The sequence below is a fragment of the Lepidochelys kempii genome, chromosome 2, assembly GCF_965140265.1.
Source record: "Lepidochelys kempii isolate rLepKem1 chromosome 2, rLepKem1.hap2, whole genome shotgun sequence".
NCBI lineage: Eukaryota > Metazoa > Chordata > Testudines > Cheloniidae > Lepidochelys > Lepidochelys kempii.
Window position 1 is genome coordinate 226,393,678 of NC_133257.1, and position 26,028 is coordinate 226,419,705.

Genomic DNA, 26,028 nt, shown 5'->3' on the forward strand with positions numbered 1-26,028 from the left:
ACAGGAAAGAAACCATTCACTTCAACTGTCAAGTCACTTGTATACTCAATTAGATCTCACAAATTTCCAGTTCCCCGGGGTCTATCAAATCTGTAATTACATGTCAGTTCTTGCAAGGGGCCACCATTGACGATGACATGAGATGTTCATATTAATATAGAAGATATGAGAACTTCTTCACAAAAGTACTAGCAGGTCCTTTGACCGGTATGTAAGCCTGAACAATCGGGGTTCCTTGCTGGATTCTGTGTATGTCTGTGGGAGGCAGAGCTGCTCTGTAGTCCCCCCTTCAGGGCCATGAAAATGATATTGCAGGTGCTTCCCACCTAAGTCTTCGAGATTTGGCTGCCAGATTGGGGCAGGGTAGCCTGTGCCATGAGCTCCTCTGAACATTCAAGGAACAAAACAGCAACTCAGGATTCGCCTGTCTGTGCATTTAAACAAAGAGTAAAAACTCCCCGCATACGCAAGTGCTCTGTTGCTGCGCTCAAGGCAAGGCAAGGCTCTGGTTGAGGTTCTGGGTGAACCTTGAGGAGGTCCTGCTCTATCCCAGTCTCACCCAGCTTTGCCCCTGAGCAAAAGGAGGCAAGCCTTCTTAATTGGCCTGCTGGTCCTGGATTGGTTAGTATTTACTCCTAGCCCTTCTAAGTCTCTGGAGGACTGTTTTGCTGGTCACTAGTCTGAGTGGATTTTCCTTAAATGGGGATTGTCAGACACTGAACCCTCGTGCAGGGGGAAGAGAATACCTGACATACCCCACCAAAATGCCTGTCATAGATTCATTAATGCTCTTCAGCTCTTTTATTTCAATACTTCATGCTCACCCTTCTTTCTACACTGTTGATCCAATCCCCTTTTATTCTTTCCATTATTATGGCTTGATTTGCTTAGCTGCTGCTTCTTCCTGCCTCATTCTTCTCTGCAGATTTCATATGCTGAACGCCCAACCTGCTTTATGAAATGCTAGTGTAGAAGAGGCAAACCGACACCTCACTGACAGTTTGATTAGAAAAAGTGATCTTTCTGTCTAGGATGATTGTTTTGATATAAAACTAACTGCTGCTCAGAACTCTGAGTCAATGCCTCCTGCCAATAACTGTACGGGAACAAAGAATTTCTTGTAAACATAATATTTTTTTTACCACTAGTTTGAGAAGTGATACAGCATCTTCATCTTTCCTAGTAGGAACATATATTTGCTTAGGATTTTGCTGTCCTAGACAGTTGAGTGGTGTTGCTGCATGCTATTAAACAGCTGGCATACCTCTGCCCAAAAGTGTCTGCATTTCAGTGATGCAGTGAGGGATCCGTGTGTATAATTTGTATATTAATGCGGCCACCCTTAAAAACCTTTTCAACAACGTAAATCTACATTTATGACATACACATACCAAAACCTTTGGGACTAGAGAGACGAAAACAACTTGCTAGATGTTTTTAGCTTTCTTATGAATTATCATTCAGCCCTTACATCCCAACATGATGGAAACTAAGAGTGCTCTTCTGATTTTACCATGGTCCTGCCTCTTCCCCACCCTCTCTAGGGTAATGTTCATGTCTGGTAGGGAATAAAAAAGGGAACAAATGCTAGACTCCCCCTAATGCAGGGACTTGATTGTGGCTGACCGCATCTGAGGCTTGCCACAAGGTAGGGGGCTCCTTGTACCCTCTTTCCCTATTGGCCAATAGGCAGTCCCAATGTAGCCCCAAAGATTTTCCATTGAAAATGTATTCAAAGACACTGATATATGTCACATAAATACAATCAAGGCATTCTGACTCACTCTTCTGTCATTAGATAAAAAATGGTGTTTCTTACCTGTTGATAAGCCATATTAAGAAACAAGTATCGTTCAGACCTCCTCATAGGTAAGCAGAGGCTATAAGCCACGTGCACGGTAGCAAAGAAAAAACTGAGTAGTCCAAGCTGTTTCCTACATTGCAACCAACTCTCCAGCCAGGGAGGAAGTCGCCTATACTTAGTGCCATAATAAAGCTGATAAGCAGCTGCCAGGAGTCCTGATAAATACACCAGAGACAACAAAGTAATAGCAACAACTGGTAAAGTCTTGTTCACAATCTCAATGGGAATCTTGTAAAAGTCGCTCTGCTGATTTCTCACGTACGGATGTATTATATCTCTGATGAAAGAATAGATGAAGAAAAAAGTGGCCAAACTAACAGCCACCACGACCGGCCCTTTCCACAATGTGAACAGCCGCAGAGGTAAGTTTTCAATCTCCCTTGCAGAAGATAATGCCCCTAAATCAATGGGAATAAAATTCAGCTGTCGGGCAAGTTCAAGAACTTGATGGCGAGCTTTAACGTTGTTACCGCATATAAAGACCTGATGGAAAAGTCAAATTAATTATTTTTAGTCACAGAGATGCTTTTAAAGATGAAATCAACAATTTCAAGGCCTCCAGGCAGAAGTCACAGTACAAAGATCTAAATTAGCCATCGTCACTAGCACATTAACTGAACCATAAAAATTAACCCTTGAACAACTCAGGTCAATATTGAAATATGAAAAATGATTAAACAACCAGGTATCCTAAACAAAAAACAGTATATCATCTGAGTTAATATAAACTGGTTTCAAGATGCCTGGTATTCACAACACTAAAATGTCTACAGGATTAGAATGAATTTTGGGCCAATGGCTAAAATCATGTTAAAAATGAATGAACCACTTAAAATATAGAAAGTAGGGCTGTCAAGCAATTAAAAAAATTGATCATGATTAATCACGCTGTTAAACAATAATAGAATATCATTTATATAAATATTTTTGGATGTTTTCCACATTTTCAAATTACAATTACAACACAGAATACAAAGTGTACAGCACTCACTTTACATTTACTTTTTATTATAAACATTTGCATGGTAAAAATAAAAGAAATAGTATTTTTCAATTCACTTACTACAAGTACTATAGTGCAATCTCTTTATCATGAAAGTTGAACTTACAAATGTAGAGTTATGTTCAAAAAATAACTGCATTCAAAAATAAAACAAGGTAAAACTTTATAGAGTCTACAAGTCCACTCAGTTCTACTTCTTGTTCAGCCATTCGCTCAGACAAACACGTTTGTTTACATTTGCAGGTGATAATGCTGCCTGCTTCTTGTTTACAGTGTCACCTGAAAGTGAGAACAGACGTTCCCATGGCACTGTTGCAGTCGGCACTGCAGGATATTTACGTGCCAAATACGCTAAAGATTCATATGTCCCCTCATGCTTCAACCACCTTCCAGGGGACATGCGTCCATACTGATGATGGGTTCTGCTCGATAACAATCCAAAGCAGTGCGGAACGACGCATGTTCATTTTCATTATCTGAGTCAGATGCCACCAGCAGAAGATTGATTTTCTTTTTTGGTGGTTCGGGTTCTGTAGTTTCCGCATCGGAGTGTTGCTCTTTTAAGACTACTGAAAGCATGATCCACACCCTGTTGTTCTCAGATTTTGGAAGGCACTTCAGATTTGTAAATCTTGGGTTGAGTGCTGTAGCTATCTTTAGAAATCTCACATTGGTACCTTCTTTGCATTTTGTCAAATCTGTAGTGAAAGTGTTCTTAAAATGAACAACATGCTGGGTCATCATCTGAGACTGCTATAACATGAAAAACATGGCAGAATGCAGGTAAAAAACAGAGCAGGAGACCTACAATTTTCCCCCAAGGAGTTCAGTCACAAATTTAATTAATGCATTATTTTTTTAACAGGCGTCATCGGTATGGAAGCATGTCCCTTGAATGGTGGCCAAAGTATGAAGGGACATATGAATGTTTAGCATATCTGGCATGTAAATTCTTTGCAATGCTGGGTACAAAAGTGCCATGTGAATGTCTGTTCTCGCTTTCAGGTGACATTGTAAATAAGAAGTGGGAAGCATTATCTCCCATAAATGTTAATCAACTTGTTTCTTTTAGCAATTGGTTGCACAAGAAGTGGGACTGAGTGGACTTGTAGGCTCTAAAGTTTTATACTGTTTTGTTTTTGAGTGCAGTTATGTAACAAAAAAACCCCTACATTTATAAGTTGCACCTTCATGATAGAGATTTCACTACAGTACTTGTATGAAGTGAATTGAAAAATACTATTTCTTTTATAATTTTTACAGTGCAAATATTTGTAATACAAATAATATAAAGTGAGCACTGTATACTTTGTACTTTGTGTTGTAACTGAAATCAATATATTTGAAAATGTAGAAAAACATTCAAAATATTTAATAAATTTCAATTGGTATTCTATTGTTTATCAGTATGATTAAAACTGCAATTAATTGCAATTAATTTTTTTAACCACAATTAATTTTTTTAGTTAATTGAGTGAGTTAACTGCGATTAATCGACAACCCTAATAGAAAGCTTGCCCAATGGCCCAGGACAACAAAAAACAAAGAAGGAACCCCACTTAACCTCTGTTTTTTAACTAATCATACTTTGTATAACAATTTGAGCTGCATTTCACAGCTCAGGTTCTGAAACAAGTAGGGATGGCTTTGCGGGATGTTAAAGGGGAAAAAAAAGATGCAAGATCCAAGGGGTACTTCATTACACTTAAAAAAAAAGTGCTGTTACACAATATAAACACAGTGCTAGATTTTGCTCCTTTTTTTACCTATGGTCATGTAGTTTGCTCATCACCATGGCATCTGATCATCTTTTTAACCTATAGATGATCAGCTTTGAGTTCAACTTTGACTGAGGTATAATAAAATAAACTACATACAGCACAAGGTACCAAAGACCAGATTTTTAGCCTTGCTTAAGTCACCTTTGCACTACTCCAGCAGTGCAAAAAAACCCTAAAGCAGCTTTAACGAGCAGCTGAGCCCCTATCTGCTTCTCCAATTTGCGCAAGAGGCACTCTAGGGAGTGCTGGAGGTATTTAGGGATGGAGCTTGAGCATGAGGGGCTCTTGAGACCCTGTGCTAGTGGAATGGTCCCTAAGGTTGGGAGAGGACTAAAGTAGGTTTAAGCGGCCTTTGCCTTCCTCCTTTACTTCAACTGTGTGAGCTCAGGGCAGTTGAAGACCTAGGCCTACAAAACAAACTATGCCTTTAGTTACAGCCAAGCTGCCAGCTTGAAAGTAAACTCTTTTAAATTAGATCATCTACTTATTTCCCACAATTTCTCTTGCAACAGTTGATACCATCACTAACAGCTAAAGTAGAACACTGCAGGAAATGCAGCTTCTAGCCTTGTTTAGGTGTTAGGAAGGGGTGAAATTAACTTAAGGGACTTACCGGTACACAGGGCCAGTGTCCTGAGCAAGGGGGCGGGGCTCAACCAGAAGGGGTGGGGACTCGGGTGGAAGGGGCGGTGCCTTTAGATCCCCAGGCCCTTTACATCGCTGCCACCAGCCCAGGGCTCCAGAGGTGATTTAAAGGGTCTGGAGCTCTGCCTGCGGGCCCTTTAAATCATCACCAGAGCCCCATGGTAGCGGTAGCTGCAGCGGCCGGGACCCCTAGGGCTCTGGCAGCGGTTTAAAGGGCCAGGGGCTCTGGCCGCTGCTGAGAGCCTGGGGCCCTTTTAAATTGCCGGCCTGGGGAAGCTGCCCCAGGTCCAGTACGGTCGGCTGTATATCGGACCATACCGGCTTATGTTTCACATCTAGTGTTAGGGAAAAATTTACAAAAATAACGTTTTTGGAAAAAGACAGTAAGTGTTGGTTCTGACAGCTGATACCAGGGAGTTACAGTTATTACAGTTATTGTAGTTTTCTTTCTGCACACACACACTAAATGAACTCAAACACAAAGCGTACCTGTCTGCTAGCATCCTTTGGTCCTAACTGCAGTGCCCAGGCTGAGACGACATTAAATCCTTTGACAATCAGCGAATCTGGGAACAGGGAGGCCAAATACTCTGCATTGGATTCTGGATACTGATTCACTCTCATATTGTTGCTAACATCTACAAGGATTTTACCTATAAGTAAATGCTTGAGGTCCCACAAAGAGGCATAATGTTCTCTGTGTATGGCGACAAAAATGATGTTAGTTTTTGCTACAGCATCTTCATGGTGAGTAACATCAACCACATGTGGGAAGAACTCAGCAGCAAATTTAGGGTTTCTGCTTCCTACGACCACATGATATCCACATTTTATAAGCCTAATGGTCAGGGACTTGGCAAAGTCTCCACTTCCAAATATGCCGATTGTGATCTTACTGGCATCCTTGATACCATTAACACCATTTGGTAAGAAGGTTTCATTGAGGTTCTTAGGACTTCCCATCATAGAGATTGATTCCATATTTCCAAGACACCAAGCTTACAATGATTTCCTTTAAAAGAAAACAAAAAGAAAATATGCAGCATTATACATTTTTACAAGACACCAGAGTAACCAAAACACACTCTAAAGCAAATTTGGTGGGTCTAATTTAACCTATTTACTCTTCTTTATAACGTATACACTAATCACTTTTATTCTGTTTCGTGACAGTGACACAATATGAAATACAAAATGTTTTAAGCAGTTAAGTAATATAGTTGCAGACATAAATAACAATGGAGAGAAAATAAGAAAGAAATTAAAAAGTACAGGCAAGGGAGTAAATATGCATTTTCAAATGTATTTGAAATAAGATGCGGAGTCTATGCAGAAGAGATATGTGAATGCTGTTCCAAATGGAAAAAAATGTAGGGGAGAAGGCTTTGGGGCTAACAGCTATAAGATTTAGTGGAGAGCGCAAGGAAGCCAGTGCTAATGATCCAAGGGAGATTTCACATATGGGTGAGAGACAATGGGCTATATTCTGTTCTTGATTACACATCATGATCTCAAGTTACTCTGGGGTAAATTCCAAGGAACTCTGTTGACTCCACCACTGAAAAAGCAGGTGCCTAAATATGGCTTTAAGTTCCTGACTTTGGGGGATACACATTTGAAAATGCTGACCTTAATCATTCTGTACCCTTTGTAGAATTAGGATCATAACTCTTTCTGGGATCACTATCATGAGAGCTATGTACAAAAGCTTTAAGTATTTTATTATTACAGTTGTTACATGTGTTGACTTGTCATGATGAAATCTCACAGTAGCATTCATGACTGTAGGACTGGAGCAATCTGCAGGGGACCTAAGGTAGCCTATTTGTAATACAAGAGAGACAAACAATTATTAAATAGCCTGGAAGCCTAATATGTGTCTCTATTTCTTTTTCCACCGTGCAAGACAAATATTTATTATTGGTATTATCATAGCATCTGGAAACCCTAGTTATGGACCAGGACCTCACTGGGCTAGGTGCTGTGCAAACACAGAACAAAAAGACAGCATCTGCCCCAAAGAGTTTACAGTCTAAGACTTTTCTAAAGAAGAATGAAATCTACCTAATGAATCTAAATGCAACAACTAAGTTTAGGCAAGTTTTACTTTCTGAAGCCAGTGTCTTGCAACCCTATATCCAAATAAAATATCTGCAAAATCATTCTTGGTCCTGGGTGCATGCCAAACTAAGAATTGCGAAACAATATGGTTGTTCAATATATCTACCACACCTAGTTGTACGGCAATCCAGGCACAATATCATATCACTTACATCCTTCAAGTCTAACAAAAAAAGAAACAACCTCTTACTAACTAATGATATTTTACTTACCCTGAATGAGAAGACTGGCCAAAGGATTCAGTGTTACAGCTCTATGTATTACCCTTTCACTCAGCACTGCAACAATGGAAGAAACATTGAAGCAGGGTTACATTGGCTCTCAATATCATGTTTTGGCCTGATCTTTCAGAGACGATGAGTGTCAGGTGACAATGGCAAAAAAAATCACAGTAATTTTCTTCTAACCCTGAACAAGACACTTTAGTAGAATGAGGAAAACAGTATTTTCCCTAAAGCTTCTACCTTACCTTCAGTGCAGAACTTCTGCCTAAAGCAGTGTTACTCAGACTGAGGCTTGGGAGCCACAAGTGTCTCTTTAATGTGTCTCCTACAACTTTTTGCAGCACATATGAAATTATGTAAGATTTAATTATTAACTAATTTAAGGTATTAACCAATCAGGATGCTTTTACTATGTTATTAACCAATTGTAGTTGATAAAATAATAATACTTGGTGAAAATTATAGGTGTGTATATATATATATATATAAAGTAAATGAAACAGTGAATTCACACTACTGTGACTCTTTGGTAATGTTGATTGCTAATTTGAGGTCTGAGTATCACTGGCTTAGAGCATTCGCAAACCTCCCTCTACCTAGCTGTTACAGATTTAAAGAAACAATACACCTTTTCCCACCCCTAGATGAGCAATCTTTAACAAGAATATTTAACAGCAAATAATAATAGATTCAAACAAAACACCAACTTCTCTACTCATCCAGATCTGAAAATCTTTTGGACTTGAAGAGGGTATTGTCCAGTTGAATTCACTTGAATTATCTATCAGTTTTATATCCTTTTTGCAGGGCCCCTAAGGACAAACATTTTCCTCCAAAGTTAACTACTTTGCTCTGATATGTGGACCCAAAAACTGTTGAGGTGGACTCACTCCAGTGCCTGACATGAAGATTGCCCTATGGTTAGGAGAATTAACACATGGGCTTTTTGCTGAAGAATTCTCTTAGCCATTTGTACTTCATCTCCCCACCAGTCTATTCTCTTGTGGGAAATGGAGGCTGGAAGTTATACTGTACACATAAAAACGGAACTGACTACTTCTTTTGGAATGCCCAAATGAGAATGGACACTTTTTAGCATTTCACTCTGAGATTGTACCTTGTATGATGAGAGAATATACCTTTCTTCCTTATTGCTACATTGACCTTCTTAGGTCTATGCCAGGGGTAGGCAACGTATGGCACGCGTGAAAAAGGTGGCACACGAGCTGATTTTCAGTGGCACTCACACTGCCCGGGTTCTGGCCACCGGTCCTGGGGGGCTCTGCATTTTAATTTAATTTTAAATGATGCTTCTTAAACATTTTAAAAATCTTGTTTACTTTACATACAACAATAGTTTAGTTATATATTAAAGACTTATAGAAAGAGACCTTCTAAACACGTTAAAATGTATTACTGGCATGTGAAACCTTAAATTAGAGTGATAAATGAAGACTCGGCACACCACTTCTGAAAGGTTGCCGACCCCTGGTCTATGCAGATATATTTATGCCCCTTTCCTTCCAAAAAGGCACCATATGAGCACACCATTGTCAGTTCAGGATTGTGCTCCATTACACTGTCCTTCCCCATCCTGACTAGTTCTTTCACCGCATTAGGAAGCAGCAGTATGGGCAAGGTCTAAACTGTCCTGATTAAAAGGGTTGTGGTCCCCTGTCATAAATATAAAGGGAAGGGTAAACCCCTTTGAAATCCCTCCTGGCCAGGGGAAAGCTCCTCTCACCTGTAAAGGGTTAAGAAGCTAAAGGTAACCTCGCTGGCACCTGACCAAAATGACCAATGAGGAGACAAGATACTTTCAAAAGCTGGGAGGAGGGAGAGAAACAAAGGGTCTGTGGGTCTGTCTGTATGCTGGTTTCTGCCGGGGATAGACCAGGAATGGAGTCTTAGAACTTTTAGTAAGTAATCTAGCTAGGTACATGTTAGATTATGATTTCTTTAAATGGCTGAGAAAAGAACTGTGCTGAATAGAATAACTATTTCTGTCTGTGTATCTTTTTTGTAACTTAAGGTTTTGCCTAGAGGGGTTCTCTATGTTTTGAATCTAGTTACCCTGTAAGGTATCTACCATCCTGATTTTACAGGGGGGATTTCTTTATTTCTATTTACTTCTATTTTTATTAAAAGTCTTCTTGTAAGAAAACTGAATGCTTTTTCATTGTTCTCAGATCCAAGGGTTTGGGTCTGTGGTCACCTATGCAAATTGGTGAGGCTTTTTATCCAACATTTCCCAGGAAAGGGGGGGTGCAAGTGTTGGGAGGATTGTTCATTGTTCTTAAGATCCAAGGGTCTGGGTCTGTAGTCACCTAGGCAAATTGGTGAGGCTTTTTACCAAACCTTGTCCAGGAAGTGGGGTGCAAGGTTTTGGGAAGTATTTTGGGGGGAAAGACGTTTCCAAACAGCTCTTCCCCAGTAACCAGTATTAGTTTGGTGGTGGTAGCGGCCAATCCAAGGACAAAGGGTGGAATATTTTGTACCTTGGGGAAGTTTTGACCTAAGCTGGTAAAGATAAGCTTAGGAGGTTTTTCATGCAGGTCCCCACATCTGTACCCTAGAGTTCAGAGTGGGGGAGGAACCTTGACATCCCCTCTTTCAAGAGGCTCCACACTAGTTATCATTTAAGCAGGCCTTTTTCACCTAATACTGTTTCAACTTCCTCTATGTAGTATACAAGGCCCATCTCAATAGCTGTGGTTTGGTCCAAGGTTACTACTTGTGGTGACTCCATTAATGACAAAGGGAACATTCAAACAGACCATTCAAAGGCATCCTTGCCTTTGTAGGTATATATATTTTGAACTGACTCAGCTGTCCCTGTAGGCTACCGAGCAATACCTGCGACTGCTTCATTTTAGTGCATCTCCTTCAAGCCTATGCACCTGAGTCAATTTTAAATTTAACAACAGTATTGCAAATCTTGAGTGAACAATCCAAGACTAATGTTATGCTGAGAAGTGACTGCCTGGATCACAAACATCATTGAGATTGATGGCTCCCGTCACTTTGACTGCAGCTATAGTAGCAGGTAGCACAAGTAGAGGCAAATGCTCATCCGGCCCTAGCTGGGAGCTGTGAAAGGACATGCAGTGATGGCTTCTCTGCAAGACAACTTGCCCATTCTACTTTCATTCCCATATACATACACCCTCTTCAGCAGCACAACCACCGTGGGACAAAACCCTGTGCTCCTGAGACCCCTGGTGAGTGGGAGAATGGAAATAAGGGTGTGAAGAAAAGCCAGATAATTAGGAAAAGTATTAGGAAGTACCAAGGATCAAGTAATTAGGATGGGACTGAAAAATGCTGGATCAAGAGATGCAAGTGTCTGCATTGCAACTAGCATTTGGGAGGAGGGGCTATTGGTGGCTGATCTGTATTGCAAACTAGGGAAGATTATGTTTGTGAGAACCCATTATTAACACAGAAGCAGCACTTCACTGAAATTTTGATCCAAGACTCTCTGCTTTTGGAGTGTTCTGGGACGTTGTTGTGTAAGGCATATGTCACAAATCAAGTACCCAACAGATGTGATGTCAGGATTGCTGGCTTCAAAGATTTCACCACCAGCTGCTTTGACAATTACAGATTGGAAGATTGCATGGAAAAAAACAGACTGACATATCCTTAAGGCAATGTTGCTGAGTACAAAGTATTAAGAAACTCATTAAGCTAAGGTTATGGCATCCAGCAATAATTCACAAGGAATATTTCATCCACAGCTACATTTGTTGAGCTGTTTTCTTGGGTGCTACCAATAGCAACAGGATCAAGAGTGTCTGATGGCTTTATGGAGCTCCCATAGCTGTTAGCCAAATAGAATTCCACAAAATTAACTAGCATTCAAAATCATCCATACATAATAATGGTTTCCTGGTTTTAGTAGCACTGGCAGAATTGGGAAGACAGCCAGATGGATCTTTACAGAGATTTTTTAAAAATAAAATTTGTAGTCACTCAAGAGAAAGTAAATACATATCTCATGCTTCACCTAATAATATTTCACTGTCATAAATCACCTGTGGAGATTAGGAAGGAAGGAATCTCTCTGCACTGCACAACTAGCCAGCTAAGTCTCTCAAATATAGAATTTTTGGTTGGTTAGTTTTTGAGGTTTGGGGTCTTATGCTGGTATTAGGCAAGGGGCTAAGTGCTAGATTTAACGGACTAATGATATGGTTTGGCATGGTAAATTCTAAATCCCTGTTCTACAGGCTGTTTGATAGTTAGAGGGATACTATCAAATACATCTTTTATTCTGCTACTCTACTGAAGTTGATAAGGGTTGTTCAGCAAGGGAGACACTGACTGGCTTTACAGAGGGAAAAGAGAAACTCATTATACACAAAGTGTTGTCAAATGGACAAAGTACACAAACTAAAAAAGTGGAATATATTTGTTTTTTGCCAACTTATTTCTCTTATAGTTATTTTAAGTGTTACTTTTTACTATGGATAATACAAATTTTTCAGTCAGAAATATGCTTTTCAAGATGATGGCTTCCTTTTTAATTTTCCTCTTGTAGCTTCCAGGAACATGCAGAAAGAAAGAAACACAGAAGGAAGAAAGGTAGAGAGACAGAAATAAGGGGAAAGAGAATAAAAAAATAAAAAAATACAGAGCAATAAAAACATAGAAAAATGAGACAGAATGTTAAAAATGGAAAGGGAAAAAATGAGAAAGAGAAAAGCTCCTAGTCAATGAACCTGTTGTTAAGTAAAGTAATTAAAACACCTTCTCTAACAATTAAGCCCTTTCATCTTAAAAGAATCCACAGTGGTTTTCCACCCTGCATATAGACAACTGGGCCAAAGTCTGTTCTCAGTTACACTGGTGTAATTTGAAAGGCAATGTGGCATAGAGGCTGGGGAATTAGGCTGGGATCCAGGAAACCTATGTCTACGTTATAGGGGCTGCACCAGCATAGCTATGGCGTAATTATTATGGTGGCATAAGCCTTTAGCGTAGAGCCTACACCAATAGAAGAGGTTTTTCTGTCACTGTAGGTACTCCCTCTCCCTGAGTGATGTTAGTTAGGTCAATGGAAGCATTCCTCCATCAACCTAACTATTACGCTGGGAATTATGTTGGCACCACGATGATGCTCAGGGAGTGGATTTTTCACAGCCCTGAGCAACGTAGCTATGTTGACCGCATTTTTAAGAGTAGACCAGCTATAGAGTCTATTCCTGCCTCTGCCATTGATCTACTGTCGGACCTTGGACAAGTCACTTCTCTCTTTATGTCACTCCCCTCTCCCATGCTTTGTCTATTTAGACTGTAAGCTCTTTGGGGACAGGAACTGTCTCACTATTCATCTGTACAGTACCTAGCACAATGGGGGCCCTGATCTTGGTTGGGACCTCTAGCTGCTACCAGAATAAGTCAGTGAAGAAATGATTGGTGTGCAACAGAGCAGAATTTGGCCTGGTACCTTCTCAGGGGACATTTCCCAACACGCCAAAGTCACTTACCAGCCGGAGTCCCACTGACAATAGTTGACACTGAAAGTGACTTTGGTGCTTTTCAAAATTTGACCTGCCCACGATAACATGCACTGGGTCCAACTGTAGGCTGACTTTATACCCTGCGTGCCCCACTGAACTGCAGGGTGGGTGTGTGCGCAAAAAGAGGTGGATGATCAGTGCAGAATGCGCCCCTCTAGCTGTTTCTTTGGGGGCGGGGGGCAAGCTACATCAGGCCTGGCAGGAAGCTACTGTGCTGAGGGGTAGCTGGCAGCCAGCCGCTGGGCTGGAGCCGGCAGCCTGTGGCCCCAGCAGCGCAGGTCTGTGGCGCTGCCCCCCTCTGGCGCTTGCTCTGCTCATCCCGGGATGCTCCCGGCCCAAGGATGGAGAGGAGGGGGATGCTGGCACTGGCGGGAGAGGGGGACTGGATGGATGGGGCCGCAGAGCTCTGGCCCACGGTGGGGCTGGGAGGGCAAGGCTCTCCCGACCGCCCCCCCGCCCCCGCTCCTGCCCCCGTGCAGCCCACCGCGGAGACGTGCGCAGGGGGGATGCATCCCCCCGCCCCGCCCCGCCCGGGACCCGCTCACCTCCCGCGACCAGCCTCCAGCAGCAGCCGCGCCGCGTCTCTCTCCGGACTCCAGCCCCCGGCACCTGGAGGGAGGCGCTTCTCCCGCTCCTCCAGCCCGCCCCCTGCGGCCGGGCCCGCGCTCGCCACAGGCCGGCCCGGCCCCGGCTCCTTCCGAGCGCAGCCGCGACAGGCGGCGGGCGGGGGGCGGCTGCGGAGTGAGACGGAGCGATGGGGGCGTGTGGGTGCAGGGAGGCCAAGGGGGCCGGGGTCCAGCCCTCCTGCTGCCGCCTCTCCGCCGCTGCTCGGCGCCTCACCCAGAGCGGTGACTCCTCCTGACCCAAACCCCTAGTGGTCTGCAAGCCTGGAGCCCTTCCCCGGAGAGCCCCGCTCGCCGTCAGAGGCTGGGCAATGGGCTCCCCGTGACTCGAAACCCCCCTCCAACTCGGCCCTGCGTTTGGGCCCCGCAGGAAGCGGCTTTGGCCTTTAATAGGACCCGGCCTCTAGTTACTCGTTTCAAAAATGCAGCTTCTTTACCGAGCCATTGTCAGCGGTGGCATGGTCGGAAATCAGGAGGTAAAAATTCTCTCCAAGGGCCTGTATTCTGCACTGAGTGCAGCCCACGCTGGTTTCACCCACATTGGATGGGGGTGTGCACAGAGAATTTTGGCCCCTGGGTTTAATTTATGTCTGTCACATGATTGTAACCTGATTCATTTGTTCCCTGTACTGGGGTCACATAAAGTATAAGTCAGCACATACTTTGGCTTAACTGTTATAAAAAGTAAACCTAAACTCTCAGGCACTGGTCCTCAAAGGTATTTGGGCACCTAAATCCCATTGATTTCTGTGGGAGTTGCATGCCTAACACCTTTGAGGATTTAGGCCTAAGAGCCCAAACCTGCAGGCCTTACTTGGGTAAATCCCCCACTGACTGCAATGTGGTGTTTTCCTGTGTAACAACTGCAGATTTTTGTTTTTAATGTAAATTTACGGGACAAGTTCTGTCCATTACATCTGTGCAATATGGTTACATCAGTGTAAAAAGAGGACAGCAATTAGCCCTGTGTGTTCAACATGCATGTTATAAAAGCAGCCAGGGATTAAACAACAAATGGGCACAACTGGGTCCAACAGAAAACAGCCAATACACACACAAGCGATTAAAAAAATAAAAAGAAAAGGAGTACTTGTGGCACCTTAGCGACTAACAAATTTATTTGAGCATAAGCTTTCGTGCGCTACAGCTCACTTCATCGGAAGTTACTTATGTCAGCTCAGTGAAATTCTTAATGTGTATATTTTCATACATTAGATGTACAGAGTGATTTGTTCCTGCAGGGTAGTTCATGAGTGTAAGGCTTTATTTTATTTAGAAAATCTGAGTTATATGTATCACCACATCAAACATTTGTTCCCATGAATACTAACAAATATGATATGAATTTGCAAAGAGATCTAAGAAACCCTTTCATCACAAAAGCTCAGAGCTTTTTCAAACATTAAATAATACAGCTCTGTGCATGGTGGAGATGTTTCTAACCATTTTGCATATGTGGAAACTGAAGCACAGACAAACTCAGAACCTGATCCTCCAGGCTGCTGCACTCTGAGCTCCCAGGACCTTATTTCCTGATCTAGAGCTCAGTGAAGTCAAAGGAAAGATGAGCTTTGGAACAGGCACCAAATGATTTTTCCCACTTAATGTGAGGACCAGAAATTCATCCCTTTAGTTCCCTGTTTTAACTACTTGGCAGTCCTCCTTTGGTTTGGAAAGGGTTCAGAATGTTTTCAGATGTCTGGTTTGTTTTTCCTTAGCCAGTTCAACTATAGCAGTCTACATCTAGAGACTTTAAAATGTCAGCTCAAAATATTAATCAAATATAGTCTTAATTATATGCAAACTCAAAATAACTTTACATATTTTAATATTGTTTTACTGCAGTTGGTGCTTCAGCTAGTTCTTGGGACTCTCTTAACTGTTTAAAGTATTTACATTAAAATGGGCATAATTTGTCACAGGAGATATTCACAATGACAACTCTGCATATGCTTACATATGCTTACAAGGTGAAGGCTAATCACAGTCACAGACTAGAAACTTAACTTATTTGAAGTGAAAGTTCAGACTGAGAATATATCAACATTCATAGGAAGATCCTAACCTGAATACTTATGATATTTTTTCTGTATTGTGCATTTTTATACTCCTCATATGTGTACTATCACAGTAAAAAAATGTGATAATTATCATAGCGTATTCAAACTTTTAGAGGATATTGCATTAGATTAATACTGTAGCAAGGAGAATACTTTTTTTGTAAGCAGACAGCTCAGGTATTGCTCTCTGAATTTGATTTGCAGCTATCTCTTACATATGCTTACAAGGTGAAGGCTAATCACAGTCACAGACTAGAAACTTAACTTATTTGAAGTGAAAGTTCAGACTGAGAATATATCAACATTCATAGGAAGATCCTAACCTGAATACTTACGATATTTTTTCTGTATTGTGCATTTTTATACTCCTCATATGTGTACTATCACAGTAAAAAATGTGATAATTATCATAGCGTATTCAAACTTTTAGAGGATATTGCATTAGATTAATACTGTAGCAAGGAGAATACTTTTTTTGTAAGCAGACAGCTCAGGTATTGCTCTCTGAATTTGATTTGCAGCTATCTCTTGTTTCACAGCTTTTTGCCTTATGATTGTTCACCGGTTAAATTTGCCTTCTCTTAGTCCCACACATTCTGGTCTGTGCACTGCATGATGTTCCAGTTCAGGCCCTGATCCTGTATGCCGTTATGCATGCAAACTCCCACTGAAGTCATTTACGGTACTCTCGGCTACATTGTTTTTTTAATCTAATTATCTTACATGTTACTAGAATTAATTTCACATATCAAATGCATAAATAGAAGGCAAGCTTACTAACACAGTTGTGAATTTAGTTGCTTTACTCTTTCATATTGATATGTACCCCGATTTCATTTTCTGGTTGTTTGGCAATTAAACAAGTTTTAAGTGACCTTCACAGGATCATTCATTAACAAGGAAAACAAGAGTGGGCCTCAGTACCCTTGAACCACTGAACTTTTATCTCTTGGATACTTGAACTGCTGACCTGTACAAGTACCCTTTGCTTTAACCTGTTTTAAATGTATTCCTTTTACTCTCCTTGTACAGTATTAACTGGCTATGATCCAATCATTTGTGTAGTAGAATATATTTTCTGAAATTTAGCTCTATTATGACCACTTTTCAAATGGTTTTGTAGATAAGTCACAGCCATTTGCTAATCCATTAACAAGGCACAATCAACTTAGTATCTAGTCATCTTAAAAAAAATGAATTAAAGGTAGTTTCAAGTACTACACCTGACCATGGGTCTCCCTGCTGATTGTTATGAATGTACAGTGTCAATTTGCCAATATATATATTATTATTTTTTTAAATCTCTCCCCCATTGTTATGTGAAAGACCCACTCAAACAGATGAAAGATGGCCCACAGGTTAGGGTGCTATCTTGTACCTCAAGAAAATGGGGTTCAGTTCCCTCCCATAAGCAGAGGGAGGTCCTGATCTTGCAGTGAACTCTGCATGGGAGCAGCAGTGTGTCCACACACAAAGCTCATTGCAAAATTGGAGCCTGACTATTCTGTAAAACTGACTAAACCAATAGCTGTCCAATTACATAAACCTTAAAGTGTGTAGATGTAACAATAGCAAGTAAAACACTTAGGCTTGGTCTAGACAAGAAAATTAGGTTGGTTTAACTACATCGGTTAGTTGTGTGAAAAATCCACACCCCTCAGTGGCATGGATAAACTGATCTAAATTCCTGTGTAGACAGTGCCAGGTTAACAGAAGATTTTTTTTCCGTCGACCTAGCTGCTGCTTTTTGGGGAGGTAGATTACCTTTGCCAATGGGACAATCCCTCCAGTTGGCATAGTAGTGTCTACACCAGGGGTGGGCAAATTTTTTGGCCCGAGGGCCACATCTGGGTATGGAAATTGTATGGCGAACCATGAATGCTCACGAAATTGGGGGTTGGGCTGTGGGAGGGGGTGAGGGCTCCGTCTGGGGGTGTGGGCTCTGGGGTGGGGCCAGAAATGAAGAGTTCAGGGTGTGGGAGGGGGCTCTGGGCTGGGGCAGGGAGTTAGGGTGCGGGGGAGAGGGGGACGGCTCCAGCTGGGGGTGAGGGCTCTGGGGTGGGGCTGGAGATGAGGGGTTGGGGATGCAGGAGGGTGTTCTAGGCTGGGACCGAGGGGTTTGGAGGGTGGGAGGGGGATCAGGGTTGCGGCAGGGGGTTGGGGTGCAGGAGGGGGTCAGGGGTGCAGGTTCCGGGCAGCGCCTACCTCAAGCGGCTCCCAGAAGCAGGGGCATGTCCCTCCTCCGGCTCCTATATGGAGGCATGGCCAGGTGGCTCTGTGCACTGCCCTGTCCACAGACGCTGTCCCTGCAGCTCCCATTGGTCACAGTTCCCGGCGGGGGCAGCGTGCAGAATCCTGTGGCTGCCCTTACACGTAGGAGCCGGCGGAGGGGCCTGTCACTGTTTCTGGGAGCCTCAGCGGGAGCTTGAGGGCCGGATTAAAACGTCTGGTGGGATGGATGCAGCCCCTGGGCCATAGTTTGCCCACCCCTGGTCTACACTGAAGCACTTCAGCTGTCTTGCTGTAGCATCCGAGAGTGCTAAAGGAATTGGCGGCTGTGATTGCAGAGCCATTGGCCATTATCTTTGAAAACTCGTGGCGAACGGGGGAAGTCCCAGATGACTGGAAAAAGGCTAATGTAGTGCCAATCTTTAAAAAAGGGAAGAAGGAGGATCCTGGGAACTACAGGCCAGTCAGCCTCACCCCAGTTCCCAGAAAAATCATGGAGCAGGTCCTCAAAGAATCAATCCTGAAGCATTTACATGAGAGGAAAGTGATCAGGAACAGTCAGCATGGATTCACCAAGGGAAGGTCATGCCTGACTAATCTAATCGCCTTCTATGATGAGATTACTGGTTCTGTGGATGAAGGGAAAGCAGTGGATGTATTGTTTCTTGACTTTAGCAAAGCTTTTGACACGGTCTCCCACAGTATTCTTGTCAGCAAGTTAAAGAAGTATGGGCTGGATGAATGCACTATAAGGTGGACAGAAAGTTGGCTAGATTGTCGGGCTCAACGGGTAGTGATCAATGGCTCCATGTCTAGTTGGCAGCCGGTGTCAAGTGGAGTGCCCCAGGGGTTGGTCCTGGGGCCGGTTTTGTTCAATATCTTCATAGGGATGGTGTGGATTGCACTCTCAGCAAATTTGCAGATGATACTAAACTGGGAGGAGTGGTAGATATGCTGGAGGGCAGGGATAGGATACAGAGGGATCTAGACAAATTGGAGGATTGGGCCAAAAGAAATCTGATGAGGTTCAATAAGGATAAGTGCAGGGTCCTGCACTTAGGACGGGAGAACCCAATACAGAGCTACAGACTAGGGACCGAATGGCTAGGCAGCAGTTCTGCGGAAAAGGACCTAGGGGTGACAGTGGACGAGAAGCTGGATTTGAGTCAGCAGCGTGCCCTTGTTGCCAAGAAGGCCAATGGCATTTTGGGATGTATAAGTAGGGGCATAGCGAGCAGATCGAGGGACGTGATCGTTCCCCTCTATTCGACATTGGTGAGGCCTCATCTTGAGTACTGTGTCCAGTTTTGGGCCCCACACTAGGGATGGATGTGGATAAACTGGAGAGAGTCCAGCGAAGGGCAACAAAAATGAGTAGGGGTCTGGAACACATGACTTATGAGGAGAGGCTGAGGGAACTGGGATTGTTTAGTCTGAAGAAGAGAAGAATGAGGGGGGATTTGATAGCTGCTTTCAACTACCTGAGAGGTGGTTCCAGAGAGGATGGTTCTAGACTATTCTCAGTGGTAGAAGAGGACAGGACAAGGAGTAATGGTCTCAAGTTGCAGTGGGGGAGGTTTAGGTTGGATATTAGGAAAAACTTTTTCACTAGGAGGGTGGTGAAACACTGGAATGCGTTACCTAGGGAGGTGGTAGAATCTCCTTCCTTAGAAGTTTTTAAGGTCAGGCTTGACAAAGACCTGGCTGGGATGATTTAATTGGGGATTGGTCCTGCTTTGAGCAGGGGGTTGGACTAGATGACCTCCTGAGGTCTCTTCCAACCCTGATATTCTATGATTCTATGATTTTAAATAGAGACAAGCCCTTAAACAAGAGTTTTAAAATGACGGTGGTACTTTAAAGGAAAAAATACTAAACAGTCAGTGTAAAGAAAACAGGAAACTTTTTTCTTTCAGGAAGGTTTTTTTTTTTTTTCCATTCCCCCAGCAGGGTCCAGACAAACTTTTATTTCTTCCTTGGAAGGAGGGACTATAACAAAAAGGACTCAGAGTTGGCAAAGCGAAAGAGAAATTTTGTATCTTTCTTCCAGCCCGGGGAAAGCAAAGCTCCTGGGCAGGGTAGTGAAAACAAACACAAAAAAATAGCAGGGTAGCAAATCAAACGCAATAGTTTTTGGTGTGCTGCTTCCAAGGTAGCCAGTTTTGAGTTCTAATCAGCAGAGAGATACAGCCTCTCCAAACCAGGCACTTCCAGCTCAACTTATCCCCGCCATCTGTAGGGTTGCCTGGTGAAGGAAAGTAGGACTGCCTGTTAAAGGATTATTTTTAAATTGCATTTTTGCCCATTATTGCTTCTTCATAGTGGATAAAAAGGGCCTGATAGGTTGAAAAACAAAACCAAAACAAAACCAAAAAAAAAATCCCCCTTAATTTTTCCGCTTGCTTTTTACCTTAGAAATGGGACTATGAAATCTGCTCTTTCCTTTTTTTTCCCTGTAGGACCTTCTGGTTTCCTTAAGCATGTATATTATAGAATCATAGAAATGTAGGTCTGGAAAGGACATTGATAGGTCATCTAGTCCAGTCCCCTTCGCTGAGGTAGGACCAAGTATACTTACACCATCCCTGAAAGGTGTTTGTCTAACCTGTTCTAACAACCTCTAATATGGATTCCACAACTTCCTTTGAAGCCTATTCCAGAGCTTAACTGTCCTTATAGTTAGAAAGTTTTTCCTAATGTCTAGCCTAAATCTCCCTTGCTGCATATTAAGCTCTTAATTCTTGTCGGTACCTTCAGTGGACAATTGATCACCATCCTCTTTATAACAGCCCTTAACATAAAGACTGTTATCAGATTCCCGCCTCAGTCTTTGTTTCTCAAGTCTAAACATGCTCTGTTTTTTTAACCTTTCCTCAAAGGTCAGGTTTTCTAAACCTTTTGTCATATTTGTTGCTCTCCTCTGGACTCACTGGACGCAATACTGCAGCTGAGCCCTCACCAGTGCCCAGTACAACAGAACAATTACCATCCATGTCTTACACATGACACTTCTGTTAATACACCCCAGAATAATATCAGCCTGTTTTGCAACTACATCACTTTGTAGACATATTCTATTCGTGACCTACTATAATCTCCAGATCCTTTTCGGCTGTGCTACTGTATAGCCAGTTATTCCCTATTTTGTATCTGTTCATTTAATTTTCTTTCCCAAGTGTAGTACTTTGTTCTTATCTTTATTGAATTTCATCTTTTTAATTTCAGACCAATTCTCCAACTTGCTAAGGTTGTTTTGAATTCTAATCCTGTCCTCCACAGTGCTTGCCACTCTACCTAGCCTGGTATCATTGGCAAATTTTATAAGCCTACTGTCCACTCCGTTATCCAAATCATTAATGAAAATATTGAATAATGCCAGACCCAGAACAGACCTCTTTGGGACCTTACTAGATACATCACCCCAATTTGACAGCAAACCATTGATAACTACATCCTGAGTATGGTCTTTCAACCAGTTATGCATCCACTGTGATGTTGCACTCTATATGATTTTATGAAAATGTGCTAATGGGTGAGAATATAATGTAACTGGAATATGCTTCATACAAAAGGTCTCTTGTAAGGTATCATTGCAAAGCTTATAACCTACGGAGTGTGGTCATCCTATTTGTATAAATGTATCACTCTTGTATCTGAAACTAGAAATATGAAATATAACTCTGAGGTCCTATTGTAATTATGCAAAGTGTGGGCCATTCATGGAATCTTGACGGCTCCCATCAACCAGGACAATTGACTGTGGATGGCTCTGTTTGCAGGCAGGCCTTCCTATGAGTCAGGCTGGGAGGAATGAGGGCTTGAAGTCTTACAGTGACTTGTGATCATGTCACCTGAACTGGAATCCATCTTTAACCGGGTGCTTTTCCATTTAGAAGGAGGGGTGGGAATCCAGAGAAGGACAAAGGATTCCTGCCTTGTGCAAAAGATATATAAGGGGTGGAACAGAACAAAGGGGCTTGCAGGCATGAGAAATCCCCTAGCTACCACCTGAGCTGAAACAAGGACTATACCAGGGGAAAGAATTGTGCCCAGACTAGGAAGGCGTCCAGTCTGTGATAGAAGATTATTGAAACACCTCTGAGGGTGAGATTTTATCTGTATTCAGTTTTCTTACTGTATTAGGCTTAGACTTGCGTGTTTTATTTTATTTTGCTTGATAATTCACTTTGTTCTGTCTGTTATTACTTGGAACCACTTAAATCCTACTTTTTGTATTTAATAAGATCACTTTTTACTTATTAATTAACCCAGAGTGTGTATTAATACCTCAGAGAGGGGGCATAGCTCTCTATCAGTGTTATAGAGGGCGAACAACTTATGAGTTTACTCTGTATAAGCTTTATACAAGGTAAAATGGATTTATTTTGGGTTTGGACCCCATTGGGAACTTGGCATCTGGGTGCTGGAGAGAGGAACACTTTTTAAGCTGTTTTCAGTTAAGCCTGCAGCTGTTAGGGGGCGTGTTTCAGACCTGGGTCTGGGTTTGTAGCAGCCTCGCATGACCGGCTCAAACCAGGCAGGGCACTGAAGTCCCAAGCTGCCAGAGGGAAAACGGGTTAGAAGTAGTCTCAGTACATCAGTTGGCAGTGCCCAAGGGGGATTCTGTGATCCAACCTGTAACACCCACCATATAGTAATTTTATTTAGACCACATTTCTCAAGTTTGTTAATGAGAATGTCATGTGGTCCTGTGTCAATAGCCTTACTAAAATAAAGATATATCATGTCTACTGCTTCCCACTATCCACTAGGGCAGTATCTGTTCTCATAACTTCACTGAAGGGTTTTTAATAAAGACATCATTTCTCTAAAATGTTCAATAGTCATTGAAGTTAAGTAGGTGTTAACCAAAATGAAAAGCAGAGGTGCCTGGCTCCACAAAGGTATGTAGATGCCTAAACCCTAGACTTGGCCACCTAATTCTAGCTCAGGCACCATTGAGATCCACAAAATTCCCACTTGGCTGCTGCCTAACCCTGTAGGGCACCTACCTCTCACCATTCATTGTACCGGGAGCTGAGGTGCCTAACTTGGCCTTTGTGGATTGCAGTGTTCTTCCTGTGATTTTCTAGGTCCCTAAAAGTTAGGTGGTGTGATGCTCAGCATCACAGTGCCTAACTCCCTTTGTGGATCCAGGCCAGAGTGTCAAACAGTCTGACTAAAAAAATCCTTTTACCTCTCAATTACTTCAATTTCAGTCTTTTGTGATGTCATCATTTCATTAGTTCTTCAGTCATCATAGAGTCTTCCAGGCCAGATGAGACCCACATTTCTACTATAAAAAACAAGCAGAAAAAATTTATCTTAAAATAAACAAATGAAGCCTTCAAACTGTCTTTGTACATTATAAAAAAGCAAATAGGGCACACCTCCCCCCTTTTTTTTAAACAAACCCTTTACAGGTCACTTTAAATTATCCAGAGATGAGAACACTTTCTTTCAGGCCTGGCAGCTCCTGCAGATTTTTGAGATAAGATATAAATCTCTCCTCTTATCTCACCCAGGGTTAAAAAAAGAGAGAACACAGGTCTTCCTCCTCTGCTAAGAGTGGAGAGAAATCTCTCCCTGCTTTGAGTAAATAATGCTGTCCTACAGCTTCTCCTCCTCTTCTGCTGGAGGGTGAGAGCTTCTTTTTCTGTTTCAACTGTAACCAGTAAAGGGTTTCAATGCCTGCACTCTCCATCTGAGTGTTGGGTAGGCACACAGGCCCTCACCTGACCTCTTCATTTCCATCTACAATTTTTGACTGCAGAATGGTTTCTTAACACAAATAATAGAATTTCGGTGCCCAATTATATGATTTTAAGGCAAAAGTGGTATGTGCAACTACCCAGCAAAAATTTAGATGCTAAAATTATAGTCTTTCCACAATGATTGTGCATCCAGAACTGCAGGCGAATATTTGCATGGCTTGCTTTGAAAATTTAGCTCATTATATGAAGAGCAGAATGTTCCTTTAGTCAAGATTTTAACAAAAAACAGAGATGCAGAGTTCCAGGTGCACTATGGGCATCCTTGCTCCCCTGGTAAAGAAGACTTTACTAAATGCTTTAACACTAGAGCAGGTAGAGGGAGTAGATCAGGGCTCCGCACCACTCTTGCAGCCTGTTCCACGGCCAGCCTACTGGGCAACTATCTCGTTCTCTTTCTGCCAACACTGGGCCTGAATTTGTTCAAGTTCAAGTTTCCTTCAAAAAGCTGTAGATCACAAACTGTGTATATATTAGGTGGATCCTTCTGCTGATTTCCTCATTCTACTTGTGTCTTTGGGAAGCAACAGAGGGAGTTTGGCTATCTTGCAACTACTATGAGCTGAGAATAATACTATTCAACTGACAAGAGCAGGTGGAAAGGGAACAAGAAGAAGACATCAAGTAGTTAGTAACAGCATGGAAATGTAGAAATATGACAAAAAGTAGAATATCCATAACTGGCACATTATCCCCTCAGCTAGTATATTTTTAATATTTTTATTTAATCTAAGTATAACACTGGCACATCAATTAAGTGAAACATCCCTAGAATAAGAAAACCAATTAATCTATCCCCTCAGTTTGACAGCACAGTGGTAACCATGAGAGGAAAACATATACATGGGGGGAACAAACCATCCCAAATGGGATACCAATTTTGACCCCAATTCTGCAAATACTTACATAGGTGTTTAACTGTACACACACATGCACTGAGGTCAGTGGGCTACCCATGTGCAGAAAGTTAAGCTCCTGCAAAATTGCAAAAAACTGGAAAACTTAGGCCTTAACAGTAGATAGGCCATAATCCTACAAGTTGTTCTGCATAGCTGGACCCTTGGGCTCATGTGCAGCCCTGTTGACTTCAATAGGTCTCTACATGGATGTAAAGACCCACTTGTATGGAGCAGCTGGGACCGAGGAATTTAGTGATACAAAGCCCAAGAAGAAGTATTTTATGTCACACAGCAGAACATTGTCCATCCAAAATATCAGAAAAGTATATTTCCAAGGAGAGAAAAATGCATTAAGAAAAAGCAGAAATACCATGCTCACTGTAAAAGAGAGTAATTGCCAAGAAAGAGCTTGATCCTGCTGTCGCCCCATATCTAGGTAAAAATCCCATTGATTTTACTGGGAATTTTGCCTGGGCAAGGACTGCAGGATGAGGCCCAAAGAAAGTGAAAAAAAAAAGTAATACTGGAGTGAGAGTAAAACTGAGGTTCTTACTAATTGCTTTTCTCAATCTAATGCACTTTCTCTACCTTATTTGGTTTTTTTCTCCTTCATTTCACGGGGAGGAAAACCTTAAAATGATTTAGTATAACAATGATCAGAGAATACATTTTTTCCCATTTAAAACAATGTTCTGTACGATTTATCAGGGAACAAAAGAGCCACGTCTGCTCCAATATAAGAACAACCTATTTTAAGAGAAATCAGCTTATGTTTAGAGGCTTGTGAAGCATGAACAATATTCAGGAGTAGATAAATCCATTTATCCTGGAAAACAATCACTCATTTCTCCAAAGCTTCAGAAATAACCTATTCTTTATCCATAACAGAATTTGAGGAAATTGTTGGTGTGAGAGAAGAATTCCCTGAGTCACAGAACATTTTTGCTGATAAGATCTGTAAGTGGACTGTGAAAAGATTTCACCATTCCTCAAATGTAATCCAAATTTTAGATCCAAAATAAGTTTTCTGCATTTACACAGCAATGTTTCTCATTTGTCCCTTCCTCAAGTTCCAGCATCTGCCGAGTTTTTGTTGTTGTTTTCCAACATTCCAAATATTAGGGCCACTCTCTGCAGTACATACTCATATAAGATATTCTTGTTCACATGAATAATCCCAGTGATGAAGCCAATATGACAATGCATGCATGGCTAAGGACTGTGAGTTGTGGTCCTTCCAGTGTAATAAAACAGTCTTCAAGCACTAATTTTTCTTTTTCACT

The 26,028-nt window shown here is 42.0% G+C and overlaps 1 protein-coding gene across 7 annotated transcripts in view; it reads right to left on the reverse strand.

Annotated features, from left to right (window-relative positions):
* The window catches only part of STEAP2 (STEAP2 metalloreductase), a 41,245-nt gene extending 17,213 nt beyond the window's left edge, over positions 1–24,032 (reverse strand). For 2 of the 7 annotated variants that reach the window (XM_073334034.1, XM_073334028.1), the window contains exons 1-3: positions 13,709–13,857; positions 5,783–6,305; positions 1,820–2,347 (exon numbers count right to left, since the gene is read on the reverse strand). In XM_073334034.1, coding sequence (XP_073190135.1) covers positions 1,820–2,347; positions 5,783–6,274 — 1,020 coding nt within the window. In that variant the 5' untranslated portion in view covers positions 6,275–6,305; positions 13,709–13,857. The other 5 variants (XM_073334030.1, XM_073334029.1, XM_073334032.1 and 2 more) reach the window with 5 other exon arrangements.
* Positions 24,033–26,028: the final 1,996 nt, after the last annotated feature.